General features: G+C 42.8%; 1 protein-coding gene across 2 annotated transcripts in view; it reads left to right on the top strand.

Annotated features, from left to right (window-relative positions):
• The window catches only part of DNAH5 (dynein axonemal heavy chain 5), a 246,615-nt gene that overhangs the window by 46,800 nt on the left and 177,565 nt on the right, over positions 1-22,250 (top strand). Inside the window, exons 3-10 of one of the 2 annotated variants that reach the window (XM_089776436.1) lie at positions 1,207-1,291; positions 8,854-9,008; positions 9,309-9,530; positions 10,284-10,421; positions 13,806-13,982; positions 15,940-16,053; positions 18,140-18,247; positions 19,789-19,911. In XM_089776436.1, coding sequence (XP_089632562.1) covers positions 1,207-1,291; positions 8,854-9,008; positions 9,309-9,530; positions 10,284-10,421; positions 13,806-13,982; positions 15,940-16,053; positions 18,140-18,247; positions 19,789-19,911 — 1,122 coding nt within the window. Of the gene's footprint in view, positions 1-1,206; positions 1,292-8,853; positions 9,009-9,308; positions 9,531-9,781; positions 10,199-10,283; positions 10,422-13,805; positions 13,983-15,939; positions 16,054-18,139; positions 18,248-19,788; positions 19,912-22,250 lie in introns of those variants that run through there. The other variant, XM_089776437.1, reaches the window with a different exon arrangement.

The raw sequence follows: 22,250 nt of genomic DNA on the forward strand, positions 1-22,250 counted from the left end.
CACTTGTGCTCTCACTTCAGTGATAAGACACTTTCGGTGGAAAGGACACTTTCGACATAAGCTGTCATCATCTAGGAGGAGTAACACTATTTAGGGGCTGCTTGTGGCTATGCTAAGAAATCCCCCCTACATGTCCAGAACAGACACTATAAAAGCATATTAAACATAGTTTCTTCACCCTGTGTGGAATCCCCTGATTGCCAGCTAATGGCTGGGAAATAAGCCACTGATTACCTTTTATACAGCCCTGAAGGGTCTGTGGGACATTAACATGAGACTGAACATCCTAAAGATATAGCTCAAAGAAGCTAGAGGAGCAGAGCATTCTTGATACTTTTAAATGTGGAAATTCATTTGTGGCTTGAAAATGGCAACATCCACAAATTGTTGGAATGTGGAGTTCTATTGCTGTGCTGCTTATTAACAGCTGCTACATTTCACTAATTTTTAGCCAGTCAATGTAGTTCACCACTGACCTTTAAACTTGTGGTGATGGAAAAACAGAGTAAGAGCTTTCTGTAAGTTTTTGTCTTTATTGAAGCCATATGCAGTGAACTCAACTTTAACACTATGAACACAATATACAGTAAATGGCTGAAGTAAATAAGGGCTTAACCCAATGAAATTAAGTCAATTAATTGGTAGAGCTAATTACTTTAGTGTGTATATAGTTAGTCAGAACAGCAAGTCAACTACATTAAAAGTGGCAGAATTGGGCCTTACATGATGGTGTTTAACTTTGCTATTTAACAATGATGCTAAAATGCATGTACAGGCAGTCCCCGGGTTACATGGATCCGACTTACATTGGATCCCTACTTACAAACGGGGTGAAGCAACCCCGCACTAGCTGCTTCCCCCCAGCAGACCAGGGAGACGCGAAGCTAGTGCCTCCCCCAGCAGACCAGGGAGACGCGGAGCGGCTTTTCTCAGCAGACACCTCAGCTTGAGAATAAAGGGCTGAGGGAAGTGAGGTGTGGGAGAATAAAACTGAGCTCTGGAGAAATGTTTGGCTAGAGTTTCACCTACAATATGTACCAGTTTCGACTTACATACAAATTCAACTTAAGAACAAACCTACAGTCCCTATCTTGTACGTAACCCGGGGACTGCCTGTACTTAAGGCATTATTTTTGTGAATGCTGGTAAGCTATCCAGTAAATTATCTAGGAAAAGTGTAAATGATCTAACCTACCCTTTCAACAGATTGAGCGCATCAATAAGTTCTTGGCCACTGAAGGATTTCATCATATCATGTTCTACTATCAAGATGTGGAGACACCTGAAACTGGTTAAGTAGCATGTAGTAGTACAATTTGCTTTATTGTAATATGTTGCATCCTATATATTGTGCTAGGTGATATGTAAACATAGAAATTTTCCAATTTAAATAAAGTGAGGGTCAAATCACATTCTTTTAATTTCCCTCCTGTAAATCCTGTAAGTCCTGTAAATGTGAACGATGTATTGTACATGTTTGATAAACTAACCTTAATGATTCTCCATGATGCTTCATGGTGTGGCATCTATGTGTCTGTGTAACCTTAAACAGAGTGAACACACAGAATTCCTCTCATAAGTGAAGCATTTGCAATGAATGATGGTGAAGGCACCAGCTTCAAGTGACACACAAGTCACTGTAAGCTTCAGTCAGATTGCCTTATGCCCCTATGCCAATGACTGCTAGAATCACAACCTGGTGTAATACTTGGATGGTTAAATTTTGAAGTAGAATGGATATTGTAGAGGGGAGGAATGGATTGACTAGATATGGAGGTGAAGTACTGAGGGATGGAGTTAGGTTGATGAAAAGAGGGGGAAACTAACAGATGGCAAGGAGGGAAGTGAAAATATCTGATGGTTAATGAGAGAAGGAAGGAGATTAGAGGTCAGCTTCAAAATCTGTGACAGTTACAAGCAAAGAGCAATACAAAAAAAGGAGGATACCCAATGTGCATACCTATGCTATTTGGTGGTTATAACCTCTAAGAAGCTCAGCAGCTTGCTCTATACTCCTGGCTACTATAGGGGAGTTATATTGGGTTTTTTACCCAGTCACTGCCTATAACACCAACTGTGGGAAAGGTTACACCTTTATATTAGAAGAAATAGTTCTTCTTTGAGTGATGTCTCCGTGGGTGCTCCACTGTTGGTGTCGGGCTCATCCCGGTGTGCCACAGATTGGAGATTTTTACAGCAGTGTCCAGTTGGGCTGTGCATGTGCGAGAGGTGCTTGGTGTCCACACCTTTGAAGCTAGCTTGCGCAGCTCGACTTCCCTCAGTTCCTTCTTTGCCGTCCTTGACTACGGACAAAGCTCCTACCTCTCTCCTTACCTCACTTCTGAAGGAAAAAAAATGGTTTTAGATAGATAGTATAGGCTTACCTGTTCCTGCTCCTTCTTTTTCTGTTAGACAGTTAATACCCACAGTTGTTTACTTCAGCTTGTAAATAGTTAGAACAACAGTTTACTGCCGCACAGCAGCAAGCCAAAGAAAACTATAAACCACCTATATATAAATATATATATCAAGAGGGGGAAAGGCAGCTTTACTCACAAATAACACTTGCAGCTGCAAGCGGCCTAGTCCACTATCAGATTACATGCCAGCCTCTCCTAGCTTCAAAAGATGCAAGAAATGCCGTGACTCCATGCCAGCCTCTGATGGCCACAGTGAATGTATTTGCTGTTTGGGAGAGACACATGTTTCACAAAAATGCATTCATTGTGAAAGTCTGTCAGCCAGAGCTTGCAAGGATAGAGAACTTAGAATATGCACACTCTCTATAGATAAAGCTCTAGGCCCCCATTTGAATAAAGGGGGCAATAAGGGCTCGGGTGTGATGTCTTACCAGGGGAATCTGTCAAGCCCGTCACCACAGAAAGCACGTTAAAAAACAAAGCCCTCACCAGCCTGCTCTCTCCCATCATGAATGAGTAAGGAGATGAACCAAGCACCTTGGGCATTGAAAAATGTTCGGTCTCCTCACTAAGAGTCTCAAAAACGTGCTCTAAACAGGCTGTGAAAGCAGCTCCTCAGCCGTCTCTAACAGGGCACCTATTAAGGGCACCAAATCAACAAAAGCACTGTTTGCACCCACGGTGCCGCCGACACCAGCACTATTTTCGGTGCCGTGTGTGTCCCTGGCACGGCTTTCACCTTCACCACCGAGAAATGTCAGGGCAACCTCCAACTGCCCTCTCAGTTCAGACTAACCCTGGGATTCCAACAGCACCGATGCCTCCACCCCTGGCACTGGTGGACTTCGCGCTGTGACATAAAACAAGAAACCCATTGCTGTTCCCTAATGCACAAAACACATGCTCCACCAATGACTGACAGAACAGCAAGAAACAGATCCCTGGCCGAGTCCTTGGCACAGCACTGTTCTCACTCCTCCTTATCAATCAGAGGCTCGACGCCCTTGCCACGCTCACCTGCATTATTGCAATTCAGTCAGGGGGATAAAGGAGAATGTTCTCTTCACAACACTCATCCCCAGACTGAGCGCATGCATCATATGGGGCACGCAGGCTATGGCACTACCAACCCCCCCCCCCCCCGTGTCACCCCGACTGGCAGTACTATCTTCAGCCTCATAGCTGATGGTCCCCCTATAGTTATTGGGCTCTACGGAACAGCTCCACTGCCCCTCCCACACCTGCACAGGGATCACTGACGTTTATACGCTCTGATCCATCACACTCTCCGTCTGAGGGTAGGGACCTTGAGGAAGGGCAGATTGAGGATGATCCAACAATCAGAGATGCCACCAAATGATAACTTGTCTTCTGCACCTGATGAAGCAGTTATCCTGGATGATTCCTCAGTGATCTGAAACAATTTCAAGATTTATTCAGAAGGATGGCTGCCAGTCAGGAGGTTGTGTTATCAGAAGTGCAGGAAAAGCAGCATAAGCTTTTGAAGAACCTCCAGCCCTCTACAAAGATCAAAATTGCGCTGCCTCTAGACAAGGCAATACTAGAAGTGGATGAAGTATGGCAAATGTCAGCCGCAGGCCCTTCTCCCCTCCCCCAACAAAAGGGCTGTTAGGAAATATGTTGCATCAAAAGTCATGGACTTTTTATTGTTACACCTTCAACCCAATTCTTCAGTGGTAGATGCTGTGAATCAAAGGTCTAAAATCCTCAATACAAAACAAATATACAAGACAAATACTACAAACGCCTGGGTGTGTTGGGGAGAAAAATGTACTCCTCCTCAACCCTTCAACTTTGCATAGCTAACTACACGGTCCTACTTGCTAATTATGACTTTGACAACTATGCAAAACTAACAGAGTTCATGCAACATCTCCCAGAGGATAGGAGACCTATCCTCAAAGCCATCATCAAAGAGGAGTATACTATATCCCATACAGCTCTACGGATGGCCCTTGATGCCGCTGACACCATAATAATTAGATGTTCATCCTGACTTCAAGTAGCTGGAGTTCCTAAAGATCTCCGGGCCAAGGCAGAAGACTTACTATTCAGTGAGGACAGATTGTTGGCTGCAAAGACTGATGAAGCTTTGCATTCTAGCAAAGACTCGTGCACCACTTTGTGCACATTGGGAATGTACACTCCCCCCTACCGAAGGAAGTGCTACATGCTCTACCAAGGACATAGGGACACAACCTTTGGCAGGCAGCATCATCATCGATCATTTGACCAAAGCTGTTTCTGACCATGGAACCAACAGAGCTCCAAACACACGCTTGTCCATGACTCAGGCCTCCAGACAGCAGGTTTGAGAACTTGGTTGAGGGTCTGCTTGACCTCCTTTCCACACCAGGGCTAGGCAAGCCCATCACCTTCCATCTCTCTTTGATGATGGCTTTGAGGATAGGTCTCCTGTCCTCTGGGAGATGGTGCATGAACTTTGTTACTTTTGCATAGTTGTCAACGTCGTAATTAGCAAATAGGACTGTGTAGTTAGCTATGCATAGTTGAAGGGCTGAGGAGGAGTACATTTTTAGTCATTGATAAATGACTAAATGCCAGACTGTGCTTTTGATGTTTCCAGCACTGAATTGTCCCAGTGTCTACATCAACCAAGCACCAGGTTAACAGGCATTTTCCATCTCCGCCAAAAGTCCTTACTTGCAATGGTGGACCCAGGCACAGAACCTCTGCACTGGGGTGCCCTTCTACCTAGATCAACCATCCAAATAAATTACTACAGATGCCTCACTTCTAGGTTGGGGCGCCCACTTCCAACAACAATATGCACAAGGGAAGTGGTCCAACAAGGAGTCCAGGCTCTACATCAAGCTGCTTGAGCTTTCAGCAGCTCACAATGCGTGCAAATATTTCTTCTCATATATTCAGGGATCTTCGGTGCGCATTCTCACCGACAATATGACCACAGTATTCTACATCAACCACCAAGGGGGCACCAGATCCCCTTCCCTATGTGCAGAAGCGACGTGGCTCTGGAATTGGTGTATCTGACACAACATAACCATCTCAGCAGCATAGCTACCAGGGGAAAAGAATACCATGGCCAATATCCTCAGCTGCCATTTTGTCACAGAGCATGAATGGGAACTATACAGTCAGTAATCCATGATCTATTCCAATGCTGGGATGACCACAAATAGACCCCTTTGCAATCAGCTACAATTCCAAATGCCCCCAATACTCAAGAGTGAGCATAGGGCACAGCTCCTTGGAAGACACAATGCTCTTACCATGGAATACTCACCTGCTATATGCCTTCCCTCCTATCCCTCTGATCCTCATTTCACGAGGAGTAACAGCTAATTCGAGTTAGGGGTTTTCTTCAAACTCCTGTTTCACTGCTGCATGTAGACGCAGGCAGTTATTCCAGGCTAGTCAGTTTCCAAAATGGCGACTGCCCGGGAACATGCTAATGAAATGCGGGATATTTAAATCCCGCGCTTCATTTGCAATTTTGGTCACCCGCATTAGCCTCCCTAGTTTGAACTAGGGGGCTAGTGTAGACATGCCCTTAGAGACTAACATACATATATATATGTATATAGTATCATGAGCTTTTGTGGGCAAAACCCGCTTCTTCCAAGCTCATGATACTATTTATATATATTTGTTCATCTCTAAGGTGCCACAGGACTACTTGTTTTAAAAGTTGTTTTTAAAGTTACAGGGTAACACGGCTACCCCTCTGAGACATTGAAACTTAAGACTAATAGAAAATGAGGAGAAGAACTGACACCATTGTTACTTAAAAACCTAAATCCCTTGAAATTGGGAGATGGGAAGTATCTATTAAGAACTAAGTGAAGATGGAAAGAAAAATCTCTATTTTGCAAATGAACTCAGGGAATGGAAGTAAGGTTAAAAGGTTAAGTTCTCTTTTCTGTTTTAAATGTGTCTTGAGGCACTATTATAATTGGGTAAAATTAACTACTTTCAGTGTAGCCTGAAAGCAACAGTATACCATTTGGCTTTGAATATGTGCAAATATACACACACACACACACACACACATATGTCTTTACAAATTATTTTTTATCTACTCAAGTAAATAAAGGCATTACTAACCTTTAGTAATTATTTTTTCTTTCTTGTGGCTCACAAATATGATCACATTACACTGTCTAGAGATGAAAGAAATTACTCATGCATACTGAATGAATGACCTCCTTTTCCCCAGGCTTATTGACCTGATGTTGGTATGTTGCTGAACAAGGATCATTAAGTTCTTGAGTGACAAGGCAAAGCAAAGGTTTTGCTTTGAGTATCTTGAGGGCAAAAAAATAACTGCTAACCTAACTGCATGGTTTAATTTGTATTGTAATGAGACCCTTAGGTTTTTGACATTTACTTTGCAAATGAACTTGGAAAAGGGATAGATGAAGTGAACTTATATTCTAAAGTTAAACTATAAAAATATAATAATTCTTCCACTCCTATCCCAATCACTTGGTATCAGTACTTCCAGATTCCATTAATAAACACAAAGTTGTTGCTTTATGATCTTGGTCAAACTTTGAGGTGGAAGTGTGATCCTATTATTCAGATGCTCATTTAAACTTTAGCTCGTTATTAACACTCTGAAATCACCATTTTATTGGAATAGCTTTCTAACAATTCCTCACATTCACTATTTTTAAAGAGTAACTATACAGCGTAGGTCTTCACCCCAAAGATAATAACTTAACTGCCCTGTACTCTGACTGGTTGCTCTGCCACCCTGGTGGTCTCACTGTCCATCTATCCTGGTTCTTAACGCTGACTTAATCCTCAAACTTCTTTTTATCCTTTTACTGGCACCATATTGAATCCCTTAATTGAATAAACCTTACGGCTACGTCTACACTGGCCCCTTTTCCGGAAGGGGCATGTAAATTTCATGAGTCGCCGTAGGGAAATCCGCGGGGGATTTAAATATCCCCCGCGGCATTTAAATAAAAATGTCCGCCGCTTTTTTCCGGCTTTTAAAAAAGCCGGAAAAGAGCGTCTACACTGGCCCCGATCCTCCGGAAAAAGTGCCCTTTTCCGGAGGCTCTTATTCCTACTTTGAAGTAGGAATAAGAGCCTCCGGAAAAGGGCGCTTTTTCCGGAGGATCGGGGCCAGTGTAGACGCTCTTTTCCGGCTTTTTTAAAAGCCGGAAAAAAGCGGCGGACATTTTTATTTAAATGCCGCGGGGGATATTTAAATCCCCCGCGGATTTCCCTACGGCGACTCATGAAATTTACATGCCCCTTCCGGAAAAGGGGCCAGTGTAGACGAGCCCTACCAGTATAGAAGATACTACTGATTACTTGGTGATTTTTGATGGCATAAGAAATAAACAAATGAGATCAGCCTCTATTAATGGTTACATAGGTGTGCACATATATGTTCCTAATGCATGTTTGGTAACCTGCAACTTGCGGGCCACATGGGACCCATTAGGATAACATGATTGTGGGCTGTGAGACATTTTACTGACATTGACCATCTGTAGGCTCCATGCCCCACTGCTCCCAGTGGCTGCGGTTCTTTGTTCCTGGCCATTGAGAGCTCTTGGAAGTGGTGAACAGCGTTACCTTGTGGCCCCTTCACCTGCAGGCACATCTTTCACATCTACCAGTGGCTGGAACAGAGAATTGGGGCCATTAGGAGCTGGGGGAGGGTACTGCAGATTGTCAGTGTCAGCAAAACATCTCATGGCCCACAATCAGATTACTCTCTTCAGTTGTGTGTAGCTCTAGGTTGCCCACTACTACCCTCGTGATTCCATAGGCAGAGCTGAGTTTCTCAGCACTTGATAACTTTGCTCTTCTCTTCCTCAACATATTGTCCCTCACACCTTAAAATATCACTTAATGAAGTTGGCCACACTTCTTTCCCACTTTTCTATGAAAAATATTAGTTGAATATAACAGTCATATTTTACCTTTGTGCTCATTTCAAAACCAACATGTGTGTTTTGAAACAAACAACTGTCATCTGTGTTTTTGGGAGCATGGGAAAGCTGTAAGTTTGGTTTCCATTCACCCTCTATTTTCCTCTCTGTTTGACATTATCCTTCACTGTGTGTGTCCTCACATCCTTATGTGTCTGTCCCATGAAGAGCAAAACTAATTTTAAAAAAAACTATGCCAACGTGAAAATATTCATGTTAAATTTGAGACTTTTTTTCTATATTGACTTAAAATTTCAAATATATTTTTTTTCTATTTTTAGTGAAAATGTACACAAAACAAAAAAGTCAGGTATAGAGACCAGTCTCCTATTTGCAAGCTTTTGTCCCCAGTTCAGTTTAGAAGCACTTCATGTGCTAGTTATGGAAAAGGTAAAATGGTACTTTCCTTCCTTCAGAAGGAATGTCTTACTATTGCTACTGGTAACTCTATATTTTTTTCATATAAACTACAGGACCACCAGGCATAGGACCCAATCCTCACTCAACAAGCAACAAGAAACCTAAAGTGTTTGTGACAGAGGGGATAGATGTTGCTCTAACTGGTATATGTATAATCTTCATTAGATCTAGTCCTTCCAAAGACATCACTGCAGAAAATATCCATCGGGTAAGATACAGGTCAATGCTGGATGTTAGTATGAGTTAAATTTAATTTAGTTCTATGGTGCAGCATAGCAGATTGTAATTTGAAACTTCTTGCTATAATTAAATGAGTAGAGCTCAAAAAAGTGAATATGGTTGCGTTTTCCACTGAAGAAAGAGTGTAACTGAGGAAATGTAGTTTATCACAAACTGTTGTACTGCTGTCAGTGGCACCAACTTCAAGCATGGTGTTATAGACTAAACAATTTTTGAAAACTGGGAACCAAAAAGGGAAATTTGATATGCATCATATTTATTTTTTCAGGAAGTGAATTTCAATATGCTGGATACTGCGCAGGGTGGCTTACTAAAAAGTGTGCAGAATTTGCTGTCAGAAATCTTCATTCCAGTCCTCAAGACTATGAATCAAGGTTGGAGTGAGATTGGTGATTCTCAGCAAGCAGCTAATATTCAGCAGGACTTCGTAGGTTCCCTTGAAGGATTTGTTAGTGTCTTATCAGGAGCTCAGCAGAGTCTGATGGAAAAAGTAAGATTATTATCATGTATGCTATATAATGAATCTGACATTGCTGCTGAGAGAGGCCTGTTACTTTTTGCAATGCTCACTGCTGCAGAATTCCTTTCAAGGGTTTTCTCTAAACTACAAACTGAATTGCAACATCATGTATTGCAGAGTGAGAACTTGCAAGGCTAGAATCTGGGACCATGGGGATTCTGTGCTGCTGATGTCACTGCTTATGGTTATGACATCACCACAGGAAACTTGGTCTGGGTTCCCTGTGAGCCTGCGCTCTGTAGGAAGTACCACCCAGCAGGAACTGAATGGCAGCTTCTCAGACACCACTAATTGGTTGGCACCAGTATTTAGCCTTGAAACCATGAGAAGAAGTTGTCTGAGGAACAACACAAAATACCTTCCTGTCCTTGCTTAGACACTATGTTTTAGAGACCCCATATCCTGGTTTCTGACTGTGTTGTGTCCTGACTCTTAGTTGGACTACTGGCCTTCTAGTACCTGACCTGGCCTGATTCTTAGTCCGACAACTAAGGCTGAATGCCCACATTGCAGTCGTGACAACAGATTATTGACAGTTACTTACTGACTTTTGGTCAGTGGGTTTAGGGTTCAGGACAGCTAGTGTTGTAACTTCAAAATAACGGTGGGCATGTAAAGCAGGCTTTTCTTCAGGAAGGGTAAGCAATATGTTTTCAAAAGAAATAGTGAAGATGGATACTCCAGGAGTTACCATTTTTACTGGATTTTTAATTCTCTTTTTAGGTGAATCTGAAAACGTGTGACACATATGACTTGAAAACTCTAAAGGGACCTTCAGACTATGTGGCTGTTGCTAACAGCACAGAAGCTCTAGAAAGAATAGAGGCCTGCATGAAAGTATGGATCAAACAAATTGAACAGGTGATGCGCTGCATAGATCTGAAACATTGCTAGCTGTTCTTATGAAATTGTGTGAAACTTCAATTAGTTCTCTTTATGCAAGTGGCATTATGCCCATAACTTGTAGAAAGAAATTGTATTTACTAATGTGGACACATATACAGGCAGTCCCCGGGTTACGTACAAGATAGGGACTGTAGGTTTGTTCTTAAGTTGAATCTGTATGTAAGTCGGAACTGGTGTCCAGATTCAGCCACTGTTGAAACTGATCAGTTTCAACAGCAGCATAATCTGGACACCAGTTCTGACTTACATACAGATTCAACTTAAGAACCCCAGGCATCCCCAAGTCAGCTGCTGCTGAAACTGATCAGCAGCTGATTCCAGGAAGCCACTGGTCAGTTTCAGCCGCGGCTGACTTGGGGACGCCTGGGACAGAGCAGCTGGGGTGCTGATGGGTTGGTCCAGTAGCGCCAAGGAGCGGTGCTGCGGGACCAACCGCCAGCGTCCCACCTGCTCTACCACAGGCCCGGGGCTTTGCTCCACGTCTCCCTGATCTGCTGGGGGGGGGCACTAGCTGCGCTCCCCCCTCAGCAGACCAGGGACACGGGGAGCAAAGCCGCAGCGGCGGCGGGGTGCCGTGCCTCTGAGGCTTTGCTCTGGCAAAGCCTCAGAGGCGCGGGACTCCTCCGCCTCCCGGCTTTGCTCCAGATGTCCCTGGTCTGCTGGAGACAGTCCCCAGCAGACCAGAGGCACCGGGAGCAAAGCGGCAGCGGCGGCGGAGTGCCGCGCCTCCCCGGCTTTGCCACAGCAAAGCCTCAGAGGCGCGGGACCCCTCCGCCTCCCCGGCTTTGCTCCGGGTGTCCCATGTCTGCTGGAGAGGGTCCCCAGCAGACCAGAGGCACTGGGAGCAAAGCAGCAGCGGCAGCAGCTTTTCTTGCCCCGGAGGTCGAGGTGGCGGGACCGCTGCGCTATGGGCGGTCCTGCTGCCTGCGAGCTCCGGGGCGAGAAAGCCCCGTTCGTAAGTGCGGATCCGACATAAGTCGGATCCGCGTAACTCGGGGACTGCCTGTACAAGTAACTCTCTAATAATATGCTATACAGTGCTCCAACACATCTGAAACTGGTAAATAAATGCAGATCAGCATATGCTAGCCAGGATGCTCAGAATTAAGCTTCCTTGCTGTCAATGAGGGCTTGGTCCTATTTATAAGGCTCAGCAATTGTTAAACTTCTCCACTGTAAAACAGCCCTGTGAGATACATCTATTGTACCTGATTTTGGTACAAACATAGTTAGTAAATACTTTATGAATTACAGGTTGACTATTTCATGTTGAAACATATTTTTGGAAGTATGTTTTTAAAAGCTATATAATTTTCCTGAGTATTAATTACTATATTCTGTGTCTTTGAATAAGGACTTGTGTCTACATGAATACTTAGTTTTCAGCTAACTGTGGTGTAAATCTTCCCTGCACCAGCCTTCTTTGCACCAGTGTTTGGGGGCTCCTGCTGCTGCATGCTAAAATAGTACACATTGGCCTACTCCACATTCAAAGCTAGATAGATCAGAACTGTCCTAGGGCACTTTGTAATGAACCTGCTGCCATACCAGACATTTAGTGCATAGTATAATAGTGTGGAGATGATTTACACCCCTGTTTGTTGCAAACTAATTGTTTGTGTAGACAAGCACTAAGTCATATTTTTCCCAAACTGTGATGTTTTTTGTTGTAACTCAAAGTATATTGTCTAGGGCAGTGTTTTTCAACCTTTTTTTTTATAAAGTACCTCTTGAAAAAATTATAAGTACCCCCAGTACCTACAGTTTTCAGACACTCAATATTTTTTTCTATCATTGCAACACATTTATTTAAACAACTTAATTGTAGCCAGGTGGGCGATGAAATTTTTGGGTGTAAAAAGTACAAAAATAATAAAGTGCTGTAAACTTAAAACAAAAATTCTGTTTTCTCCACATTTCAGTTGTGTTGACGTACCCTACAGAATTCATTCAAATACCCCTGAGGGTACTCGTACCACTGGTTGAGAAACACTGGCCTAGGGTTAAATATATGTCAATTGAAAATAGGTTTCTATAATGGACCTATATGCAGTAAGACTCTGGTGAAAAGAGCAGCATGCATTTTTTATTATGAGAAACAAAATTTGTCTTATGTTTGGTCTTATTGATTTCCTGTTCTTAAAACTAATTCTTGGATCTCAGACCTTCTAAATGATAAAATACAAAATTACAAAGAAACCAGCATTGACTTCTGGCAGGAGAAAAAAAAAAAGGAGACAAATGAAGAGTCTTGATGTAGGTGCAAAATGAGGGTAGTGGCAACATTTCAGGGTATTCTTTCTTTGCCACAAGATTTTAAAATTTCATTTTAATATTGCACAGACACTGCTCAAAGGAAAATGTGCTCATTAAAATTATTACTGCTGTACAGTAAGCAGGTTTTAGCCTAAGGCACTCAAATGCCACTGTGGTGAGTGATGTAAAAACCTAGGTAGATGAGAGAGGTCTGAGGGAACTATTCTTGGGGCATATTATAGGTCATAGGGAGTTAATACTAAAAAGCATTAACTTATGTAAGCTAACAGTTTAATGTTGTTAACAGCATCACTTCATTTTGGGAGTTTGATGTTCTGCTATTACAATTAAGACTATAGAGGAGGAAGTAGTTTGCAACATAGTTATGGAATGCAAAGGAGTGGAAATGGCTTTTGCAGAAATTTAAGTTATTAACGTCCTTCCCTCTCCTGTCTTGTGCCAAATGGATTTGGTTTTTAAATCATTCTCTTTGATTTATTAAAATATTATGCTCTTTGTAGAAGCTTTGTCATAATCAGTGATGAACCAAAGTAGAAGTAATGATCTTAATGTGTTAAGGTAAATGTTTGACTTAGGGTGGTCTTAAGGTTATACTGTTGCTAGCTGTGCAAGTCTAATATGTTAATTTGATTTTTATGCTGTGTTTTTGAACCCATTTGTCTTCTCCAATCTACAGTGTTAGGCAAAATGGAGTTAGTTTGGCTTTTTAAGGAGGAGGGTGGGACTAGCTTCCTAGTCAAAGGAGGTGAATTTGACAGATAATGTGGGTGAGGTAATATCTTCTATCAGCCCTGTCTCTGTTGTTGAAAAAGACAAGGGCTTGAACTACATGGAGCTCTTTGTCAGCTCTTTCCCTGACAGAAGTTGGTCAAATAAAAGATATTACCTCACCCACCTTATCTCTCTAGTACTTGTGACCACCATGGCAAACTGCATCTACAGCCATACTGCAAACAGGAGGTTAGTGTCAGTAATAATAAGAGACTTCCTATTGCTGTCATCCATTCAGATAAATAGCAGCATTTCTGTGTTAGTCACTGATATATTGCTGTGTGATTCAAGGTCCTAGCTGAAAATGATCAGCTGAGAAAAGAAGCTGATGACCTGGGTCCACGAGCAGAACTGGATCACTGGAAGAAACGCTTGTCTAAATTCAACTATCTTTTGGACCAACTGAAGAACCCAGATGTGAAAGCAGTGCTGGGAGTACTTGCTACTGCTAAATCCAAACTTCTGAAGGTGTCTGTTAACTTAAGACAGAACTAAAGGTTACATACAGAATGTTTCCGAGGATATGCAGTATATTTAATGGAAAAATTCTGTTGTTATATACTCTTTATGTTACCCCTTATATTTTTTGTAGTTCGACAAACTAAATTTTGGAATGAGGAAAGACTGGGATTTATCTTAATATTTATTATTAGGAGATAAAGCACTGGCCTGCATCTACAGATTTTAACACAAATCCATATTTAACAGTAAAAGCTTTTCAGTGAAAACTGATAATGACATAAAGTGGATTAGAATGAATAGGCAAGGAGTTGAGGAAAATAAAATTGATTGTCCCCTTATTTGTGGCCAAGCAAAAATATTCCTTACATTCTTCTTGATCAAAAGCTTCAGGGGGTAGTCGAGTTAGTCTGTAAAGGGTAAACTTAAAAAACAACAAATAGTCCAGAACCATTGGCACCTTCATTGTTTGGTAGGTTGATAATGTCCTAGCCATCCAGTATCTTTATTTAAACCATTAGCATGAGTATCAAGCTTGTGAATGAATTGTAGTTCCAATCCTTCCCTGTGTATTTGGCTTGTGGAATTGGTCTGTAACAAAACAGCCACTTGAAGATCTGTTAATGAATGCCCAGGCAAATTGAAGTGTTCCCCAAAAAGTTTTTGTATATTCCCTTTATGGATATCTGATTTGTGTCCATTAATTCTTTCCCGTAGTAGGGACTGTCCAGTTTGGCCAATATATATTGCAGTGGGGGCTTTGTTAGCATTTGATGCCATAGATCACATTCCTGGATGTGCAGTTAAGTGAACCTCTCATTTGATGGCATATCTGGTTGGCTCCAGTAAAGAAATCTCTTGTATAGATATGTGGTCAGAGTTGGCATTGGGGCTGATTGCAGGGCTTTCCCCTTGATATTTTTATGCCTCTTCTTGTTTTCCCCCTGACATTTTTTCCTTCTACCCCCCACTTCTCCCCTATTTATTTTAGTTCTGGACATCCAACACTCCAGTCATCTGAAGAAGTGGGCTGTGCCCATGAAAGCTCATGATACCATCTACATGTTTTGTTAGTCTTTAAAGTGCTACTGGACTATTTGTTGTTTTTAAAGTTTATTCTTCTTGATGGCATTCTGTGTCTCTAAATACAATGAATGTAGCTAATCACTTCAGAAATCTATCAGGAAAAGGAATTAGCTTAATAGTCATGCACTTCAAGCATCATTTAAAGCAGGGGAGCATCCTCAAGTGTCACTCTCCCCAGATGCTCTTCCTTTCACCACTTATCCAAAACATCCATTTTATCATGTATTACTTTGCTTCCTCTCAGCCCAGTTCCTGATGGCCAGTGGGGGATTATCCAATGGATTGATGCTTTGGGCCCCTGAAAAAATGGATGCCCCTACCCCCTCAGAAATCTACCATGGGATGGTGGAAGCCTAGAGCTATGGCAGAAGTGCCAGGCAGGGTAGGGTGAGGGAAGCTCAGAAATGATGGCTGGGGGTGGGGTGGTGTCAGGGGAAGCCTCCATGCCCCAGCCACTCCCCAGCTGAAGAATTGGGAAGAGGCAGTGGGGAAGGGCTCCAACATTAGGGTGTTGCTGAAGTGTAATCTTTGCATCCTTCCCAGCACTAGAGCCTTTCATTGACACATTTAGTTACACAGTAGTGTGGACCTAGCTTACTTTCCACTCAATTCAGGACTACATGCTACTGAAAGTGTTATACAGTATAGAAGAAGCCATGCCTATTCACAATGAATATAATTTTATATACATAGGAATCTAATGGAAAATACACAGTATGATACTAAGTACATTTTATTGCACTTAGTTATTTTCTGTTGCTGTAGGTTGTAATTAAGTTATTGATATTATAGAGAAGGCTGGATAGTTACCTGGTACAATATCTTTGACATTTTAGGTTTTCTTAAATCATTATTTTTGGTTTTTACTTCTTAATTTTAGAGCTGGCGAGAGCTGGATACTCGCATCACTGATGCAGCTAATGAAGCCAAAGACAATGTTAAGTATCTATACACTCTGGAAAAATGCTGTGATCCTCTATACAACTGTGACCCTGTAAGTACAACTTTGGACACCTTGAATAAAATGTCATAGACTTTGTGGACAATTTCAGCGTCATGTAACATTATGTTGCATCCTCAGAATCACTTCATCTAGTGCCAAGCTCGTAAACAAGTTTATAGTGTATTGAAAACCAATTTACTTGGTAGTTAGTATTACTTCTTCCGGGATATCAGGCCAGATCTAACAAATGCTCTGATTTCTATGATAACCAAGGTCATGCAATGCTGAGAGGCTTTTTAAAAATTAATTTCAGAATAAATTTTAGGAGTTTAGAGCTGTTCCGAAGCGAGGCAGAGAAGACTTATTTTTTTGTTTGTTATTTAGAATAATTTACCTTGACAAAGACTATGGTCCAAGATTTAGCACTTAGGAGATAAAATTCTAATTACAGTCAGTGGGATTTAGGCTTATAAGTGCCAAGAAGACCTGAAAAAGAGCTGTGTGTAAGCTCAAACAATTGTCTTCTCATTAAGGATGTTAACATTTGTTGATTTTGATAAATATTTCAGCAGGCACATGTTTACACATGTGTCAGCCGACGGTCAGGGCAGTGAGTCCCTTATGACCGGCTGAAGTTCTTTTAAATTGTGCTTGGTTCTGTTACAGCAACTGAAGGAGTCAGGTTAAAGCTTAAACAGTTACTATTTATTGTTACAGGGTAAACTTAGTTGTTAAATGCTACTACTGTGTTACAGATAACACAGACACTACAAAGGACAGGACAGAAATTACACTAATAAGTCACTTACAGGTACCATGAAACCCTTTGGTTCTCTGAGCTCTTATTAAATGCATGCAAAATAGACACATAGCAGGTATATATTCTCACCCCTGCGTTCCAGACTTGGCGTGGCCAACGTCTTTCTCTCAATCCCTCGGGAAGAAGTAGGGCGAGGTTGGGCGTCCCACAGACCTCGGGAGACAATCAATACCTGCCAGAAGGTATAGATGATTGGAGCTCAAATGGGGTGGGATGCTGAACCTCTTTTTATACCCCTTGGGTCATGTAGGCTTCTTCCTGGTTTCAAGTGGCCAATTAGGAAAAATGGCTTTGAATGCCAAGTTTCCCACGAAGGGTGCAAAGCATAATTTACACCTGGGAAAATGCAGACAATGGGCACCTCTGGTATGTGATGGGCGAAGATTCCTCTCTGGGACAGTGCAGGCGTGTCAATTACTGGTACTAGCCATCAGGGCGACGGGAGGTCCCGGGTCGTCAGCTAGCCCATTTACTGTCTGGTTTCTGTTTATGGTAGAGTCAGGGACAGGCAGCACACCTGTGTTCCCAGGGCATCAAAGGCTGACTGCCTTTCTCTTGCTCTCTGGGCGGGGGGGGGGGAACAAGATGGGGTTTGTGGAAAAACAAGATGGGGTTTGTGTCTGGCTACATTATGGGAGGGAGGAGGCGGCTCTATAGGAGTCTGTATGAATGAAGAGCTGGTTTTTAAGCTGGCTTCTTCTAAGCACTGGCTCCCATGGAGCCACCTCCCCTTCTTCTGCACTGCTGCTTCTTTATGAGAGGCAGCAGCCTGGAAGGGGGGCAGGCAAGAGCTGGTGCTCACAGGGAGTTGGCTTTTAAGTGGAACCATCTGCCCCTTTCCCACCCTTCCCCCCTCTCCCTGTGCTGCATGCCCAGGCTTATTCATTAACCATTTACTCATTTACATTGTGATATCCCTACTTCTCATCAAGAGAAGCTGGCTGAATAAAAGATATTACCTCACCTACCTTGTCTTTCTCATATAGGACCAATATGGCTACAGCAACACTGCATAATAGATACATCAATCGAAGAACGTGTAGACAAGGCCTTAGTTATTTGCCCATTCTAGATACCATTTTGCATCTCTGTCATCTGAGCCAGAATTGTAAGATTTTCTCAGAAGAATCAGACAAATTAATCAAAGTAGTGGGGCTATAAGATAGGTCAGCCAGTACAGTAAAAGGAACGCATGGTAGAAAATAAACTGTCAAACTGGAAAGGTGACGCTTTATACCTTCTCTCCATATTTCTTAATCACAGAAGGCATAAGGAAGTGGTGAATTTCACTGAGAGAATTATGGTGTTTCTTTTTAGGTGTCCATGGTAGATGCTATTCCAGGACTCATAAATGCAATAAAAATGATTCATAGCATTTCACGTTATTACAATACCTCAGAGAAGATAACCTCACTGTTTGTGAAGGTGGGTGACCACAACATATTTTCTTTCAATCATTATCACTTTCTGTACAAAGCATCTACTTAATTTTTTTTAATTAAAAAAATTCCATGGGGAAACTAACGTAAAGGCATCTTGGAATTGAAGTGTGACCATCTTTATCTCAACGTGTAAAGTTTTTGACTCTCCTTTGAATTTAAACTGCATTGAATGCTGATCAGAAACCTAGACTGAAGTCTTTTAAATTATGCAAATAACCATGACAAATGATTTAAAACCCACTGAGCCCTTGGGGGGAAAAATTGAAAGGCCATCTGAGCAAACCTCACTCTGGCATAAGCAGGTGTAAGGGTATATCTACACTACCACCCTAGTTCGAACTAGGGTGGTAGTATAGACATACCCTGATTGTCTTGACTTCCAGGAAGTAACACCTGTTTATGCCGGTTTTGATTTTGTACTCTGTATAAACCGTTTTGCTAACTTAGTTCATTTCCTAACTCTTCACACAATGCACAGTTCTTCATACAACACACTGTCAACCTGTGGAACTCCGTACCAGAGGATGTTGTGAAGGCCAAAACTATAACAGGGTTCAACCTCCCCCCACCAAAACAGAAAAAAAACAAACACATACCCCCCGCTAAAATTAATGGAGGATAGGTTCATCAGTGGCTATTAGCCAGGATGGGTAATGATGGTATCCCTACTCTCTGTTTGTTAGAAGCTACAAATGGGCAATGGGCAATGGATCTCTTGATATTTACCTGTTCTGTTCATTTCTTGTGGGGTTCCTGGCACTGTCCACTGTTGAGAGACAGGATACTGGGATGGATGGATCTTTGGTCTGACCCATTATAGCTGTTCTTATGTTCACACTTCATTCCTGCCTGAAAATAGGGAGTTCAATTTAAGAATGCTTCTTATTCCCTCTTAGTGCAGCCATTTAGGACATAACTAGCTGTACTCGATTCACAAGGTGCAAAGGTCACCTGTATCGCAGCAGGCAATTATTTTGAAATAATGTTGAAATACTTGCAAGCTGGAGGGCTTCTTATTCCACTCCTGTAATCCTCATTGTACAAGGAGTAAGGGAAGTTGGAGAAAGAGTGCTCGGTTTCAAAGTAAGTGCTGTGTAGACACTCCCAATTTCAAAATAAGCTGCGCAATTGACGTAGCTCAGTTTGCGTTGCTTATTTTGAGTTAAGCCCTGCTGTGCAGATGCATCCTTAAGGTTCTAGACAATCCTTCTCTTGTGTAGTGACTTGATTAGCAGCATTTTGGCTAGGGAATGGAATTGAGCTCAGCCAATGGGGAGTGAAACCACTTTTATCTACACTCCTGGCGGGAAGCTCTGGCACTTCATGTGTAGTCAGCCATTAGTGAGTAAATGGAGGTTGTAAAATGCAATGAAAACAAAGCGTAACACTAAGCTTATTTGGGCATAAACTTTCGTGAGCTGAAGTCCAATTTGTCTTTAAGGTGCCACAGGACTCCTCATTGTTTTTGATGAAACAGACTAACATGGATACCAGCAAGTTAAATCTGACCTATTGTATTCTTAGGTAACAAACCAGATGATAACAGCATGTAAAGCTTACATAACTAACAACAAGACTGCCACCATCTGGGACCAGCCTCAGGAGATAGTTATGGAGAAACTGCAAGCAGCTATCAGACTTAAACAGGTAACCTTAAAGCTCAGTGTGTAATAAATGAAAGTGCAGAGAATGTGTGTCCCAAGGACGGAAGAGATGAAAGAATGCTTCATTATTCTGTTTCTAGAGTCTTCTGCTCTATGCTCTTCATAAAATCCATTGGCCAGTGCAGGTTCACTTAGCCTTCAGAGCCTATTTGCAGGCATGTGCTTTCAATTCAGCTCCCCCCTCCGCCATCCTGCCATGGGGTTGGAATACACAAAATCTACTTGCCGGGGTCCCCCTAGGCTCTGGTATGTTGTGGGGCTCAGGGGCCATGTCAAGTGAGGGTTTGGGTTTTTTTTCTTTTGCTTCTCACTTTGTGTATGCCCCCAGCTGATTTTATTTTGGGTCAGTGGATTCTGACCTAAAAAATGTTCCCCACACCTGATTTAAAGTGTTACAGGTTCAAACAGGTGAACCGACTGTTTGCGTGGGCCCCTGGACAAAGAAGAGAGCCCTGGCTGTGTGTTTCTGGAAGGGGTGGGGCTTTGGGTGGAAGGGCAGGGCTGGGGGCAGCCATCCATCTGTGCAATCCAGAATGTGGTGCCTACACCCAGCCCAAAGAGATGCTCAAAATGCGCAATGCTCTGGTGGTTATTTAAGGAGTCTAGAGCTCCAGCCAGCGCTGCTGCTGCTTTAGCAGCGGCAGCAACCAGGAGCTCCAGGTTCCTTTGAATTGCTGGACCCCAGGACAATTGACCTCTTTGTCTCCCCCTGTTGGTAGGCCTGGGTTAAACACCCAGAATCACTAAGCACTTGTGAAAATCCTGGCTCTTTTGTAGTCAGTCCTGCAAATTAAATGGGGCTACCCATGAGAGAAAATACTTACCAAAGATATTAAATTGCTCACAGTCCGACCCTTGAGAGCACAGCTTTTTTAACCTAATGATAGTAATGTTTGGTGCAGTCCATACAAGCCAGAATAAGTGTCACTGTTTCAACAGAGCAGCACCCTAACTTATGCAGTTGCAGTGCTTTGCAATAGGAACTTATTTGGGAAGTGTAAGCTAACTGGCTCAGTCCTGGGGCTCAGACCTATGTTCAGGCCAGCACCCACCTCATTCCCAATCTGTGTAAACCTCGTCCCTGGGCTGGGACAGACACATAAAACAACCACTCCGTGGCCCCCTTTAAGCCCAGGCCCTTAGTATAGGGCAGGGCAGGCAAACAAACTCAGTCTGCAGTGTTTAGGTGAGCCCAGTCCCTAGCCCCTAGGGCAGGGCAGACAGTCAAAGTAGTTTGTGATTGCAAGGGGGAGAATGCCACCCAAGGACTGGGATAGCAAAGGGGACGCAGGCCCTCTTTACTCCCCTGCATCCTGGCCCAGGGCCCTGGCAGTGGCAGAATTGACTGCCACTTGGGTCATCAGGGATCTGGCTTGCAACACGCCGACTCACTGTAGTACAATCAAGTTAGCCTGACTCTCATCAGCTTCTTCCGGGCCACTTCCACATTCCCCCATGGGGTACACCTGGCTCCAGGGCCAGTCCTCGGGGTTGTCAGGGTCTGAACCCTCAGGTAAGGTTAGTAAGGTTTTCCTGTCGGGTTGAGGGCCCAGTGGTCCAGGCCAGTCCCCAGCGCCTGACAGGTCCTCAGCAGCCTCTTAAGTTGGGGGTGTAGGGCAGGCCTCTGGTTCCTCCAGCGGCTGGAATATAACTGAGCTCCTGGCCTGGGCTTTTATATAGGTAGTCCCTCCCCTTGACTTCTGGGTAGGTAAATGGGAAGGGCTTACACTTGGCCCACCTGAGCCCGAAGAGGAATTCTTCCCCTTCTGGGTCTGTGAGTGGTTACCCCTGCTCGCTACAGGAAGAATGAAGACTTTGTTATTTAGCAGAACTATTTGGTTTAAACTCTGTCATATCTGCTCTCAGGGTGTGTCTAGACTACAGGGGTTTTTTTTGAAAAAAGTATCCTTTTTTCGAAAAAACTTCTCCTGCATCTAGACTGCAGCTGCATTCTTTGAAAAGTAAATTGAAAGAACACAGCAGTTTTTTCGATCGTGGTAAACCTCGTTTTACAAGGAATAACACCTTTTTTCGAAAGTACTCTTTCGAAAAAAGGCGCTGTTGAATGCAAACTGTTTTTTCGAAAGACTCTCTTTCGAAAAAGTGGCTCGCTTTTTCGAAGTACTGGCTGTAGTCTAGACACTCTCTTTCGAAAGATTCTTTCAAAAAAAGCCTCTTTTGAAAGAGGCTTGTAGTCTAGATGTACTCAGTGATAAACCTTGCTCTAACTAAAGCCCCGCTAATGGAAAGTGGAGTTGTTTTTTTCTATGTATTAATTAAATTCCCACTTTTCAATTCATTTGTACAGTGCTACTGAAGATA

The sequence above is a fragment of the Pelodiscus sinensis genome, chromosome 2 (genome assembly GCF_052426305.1).
Source record: "Pelodiscus sinensis isolate ZL-2025 chromosome 2, ASM5242630v1, whole genome shotgun sequence".
Taxonomy (NCBI): domain Eukaryota; kingdom Metazoa; phylum Chordata; order Testudines; family Trionychidae; genus Pelodiscus; species Pelodiscus sinensis.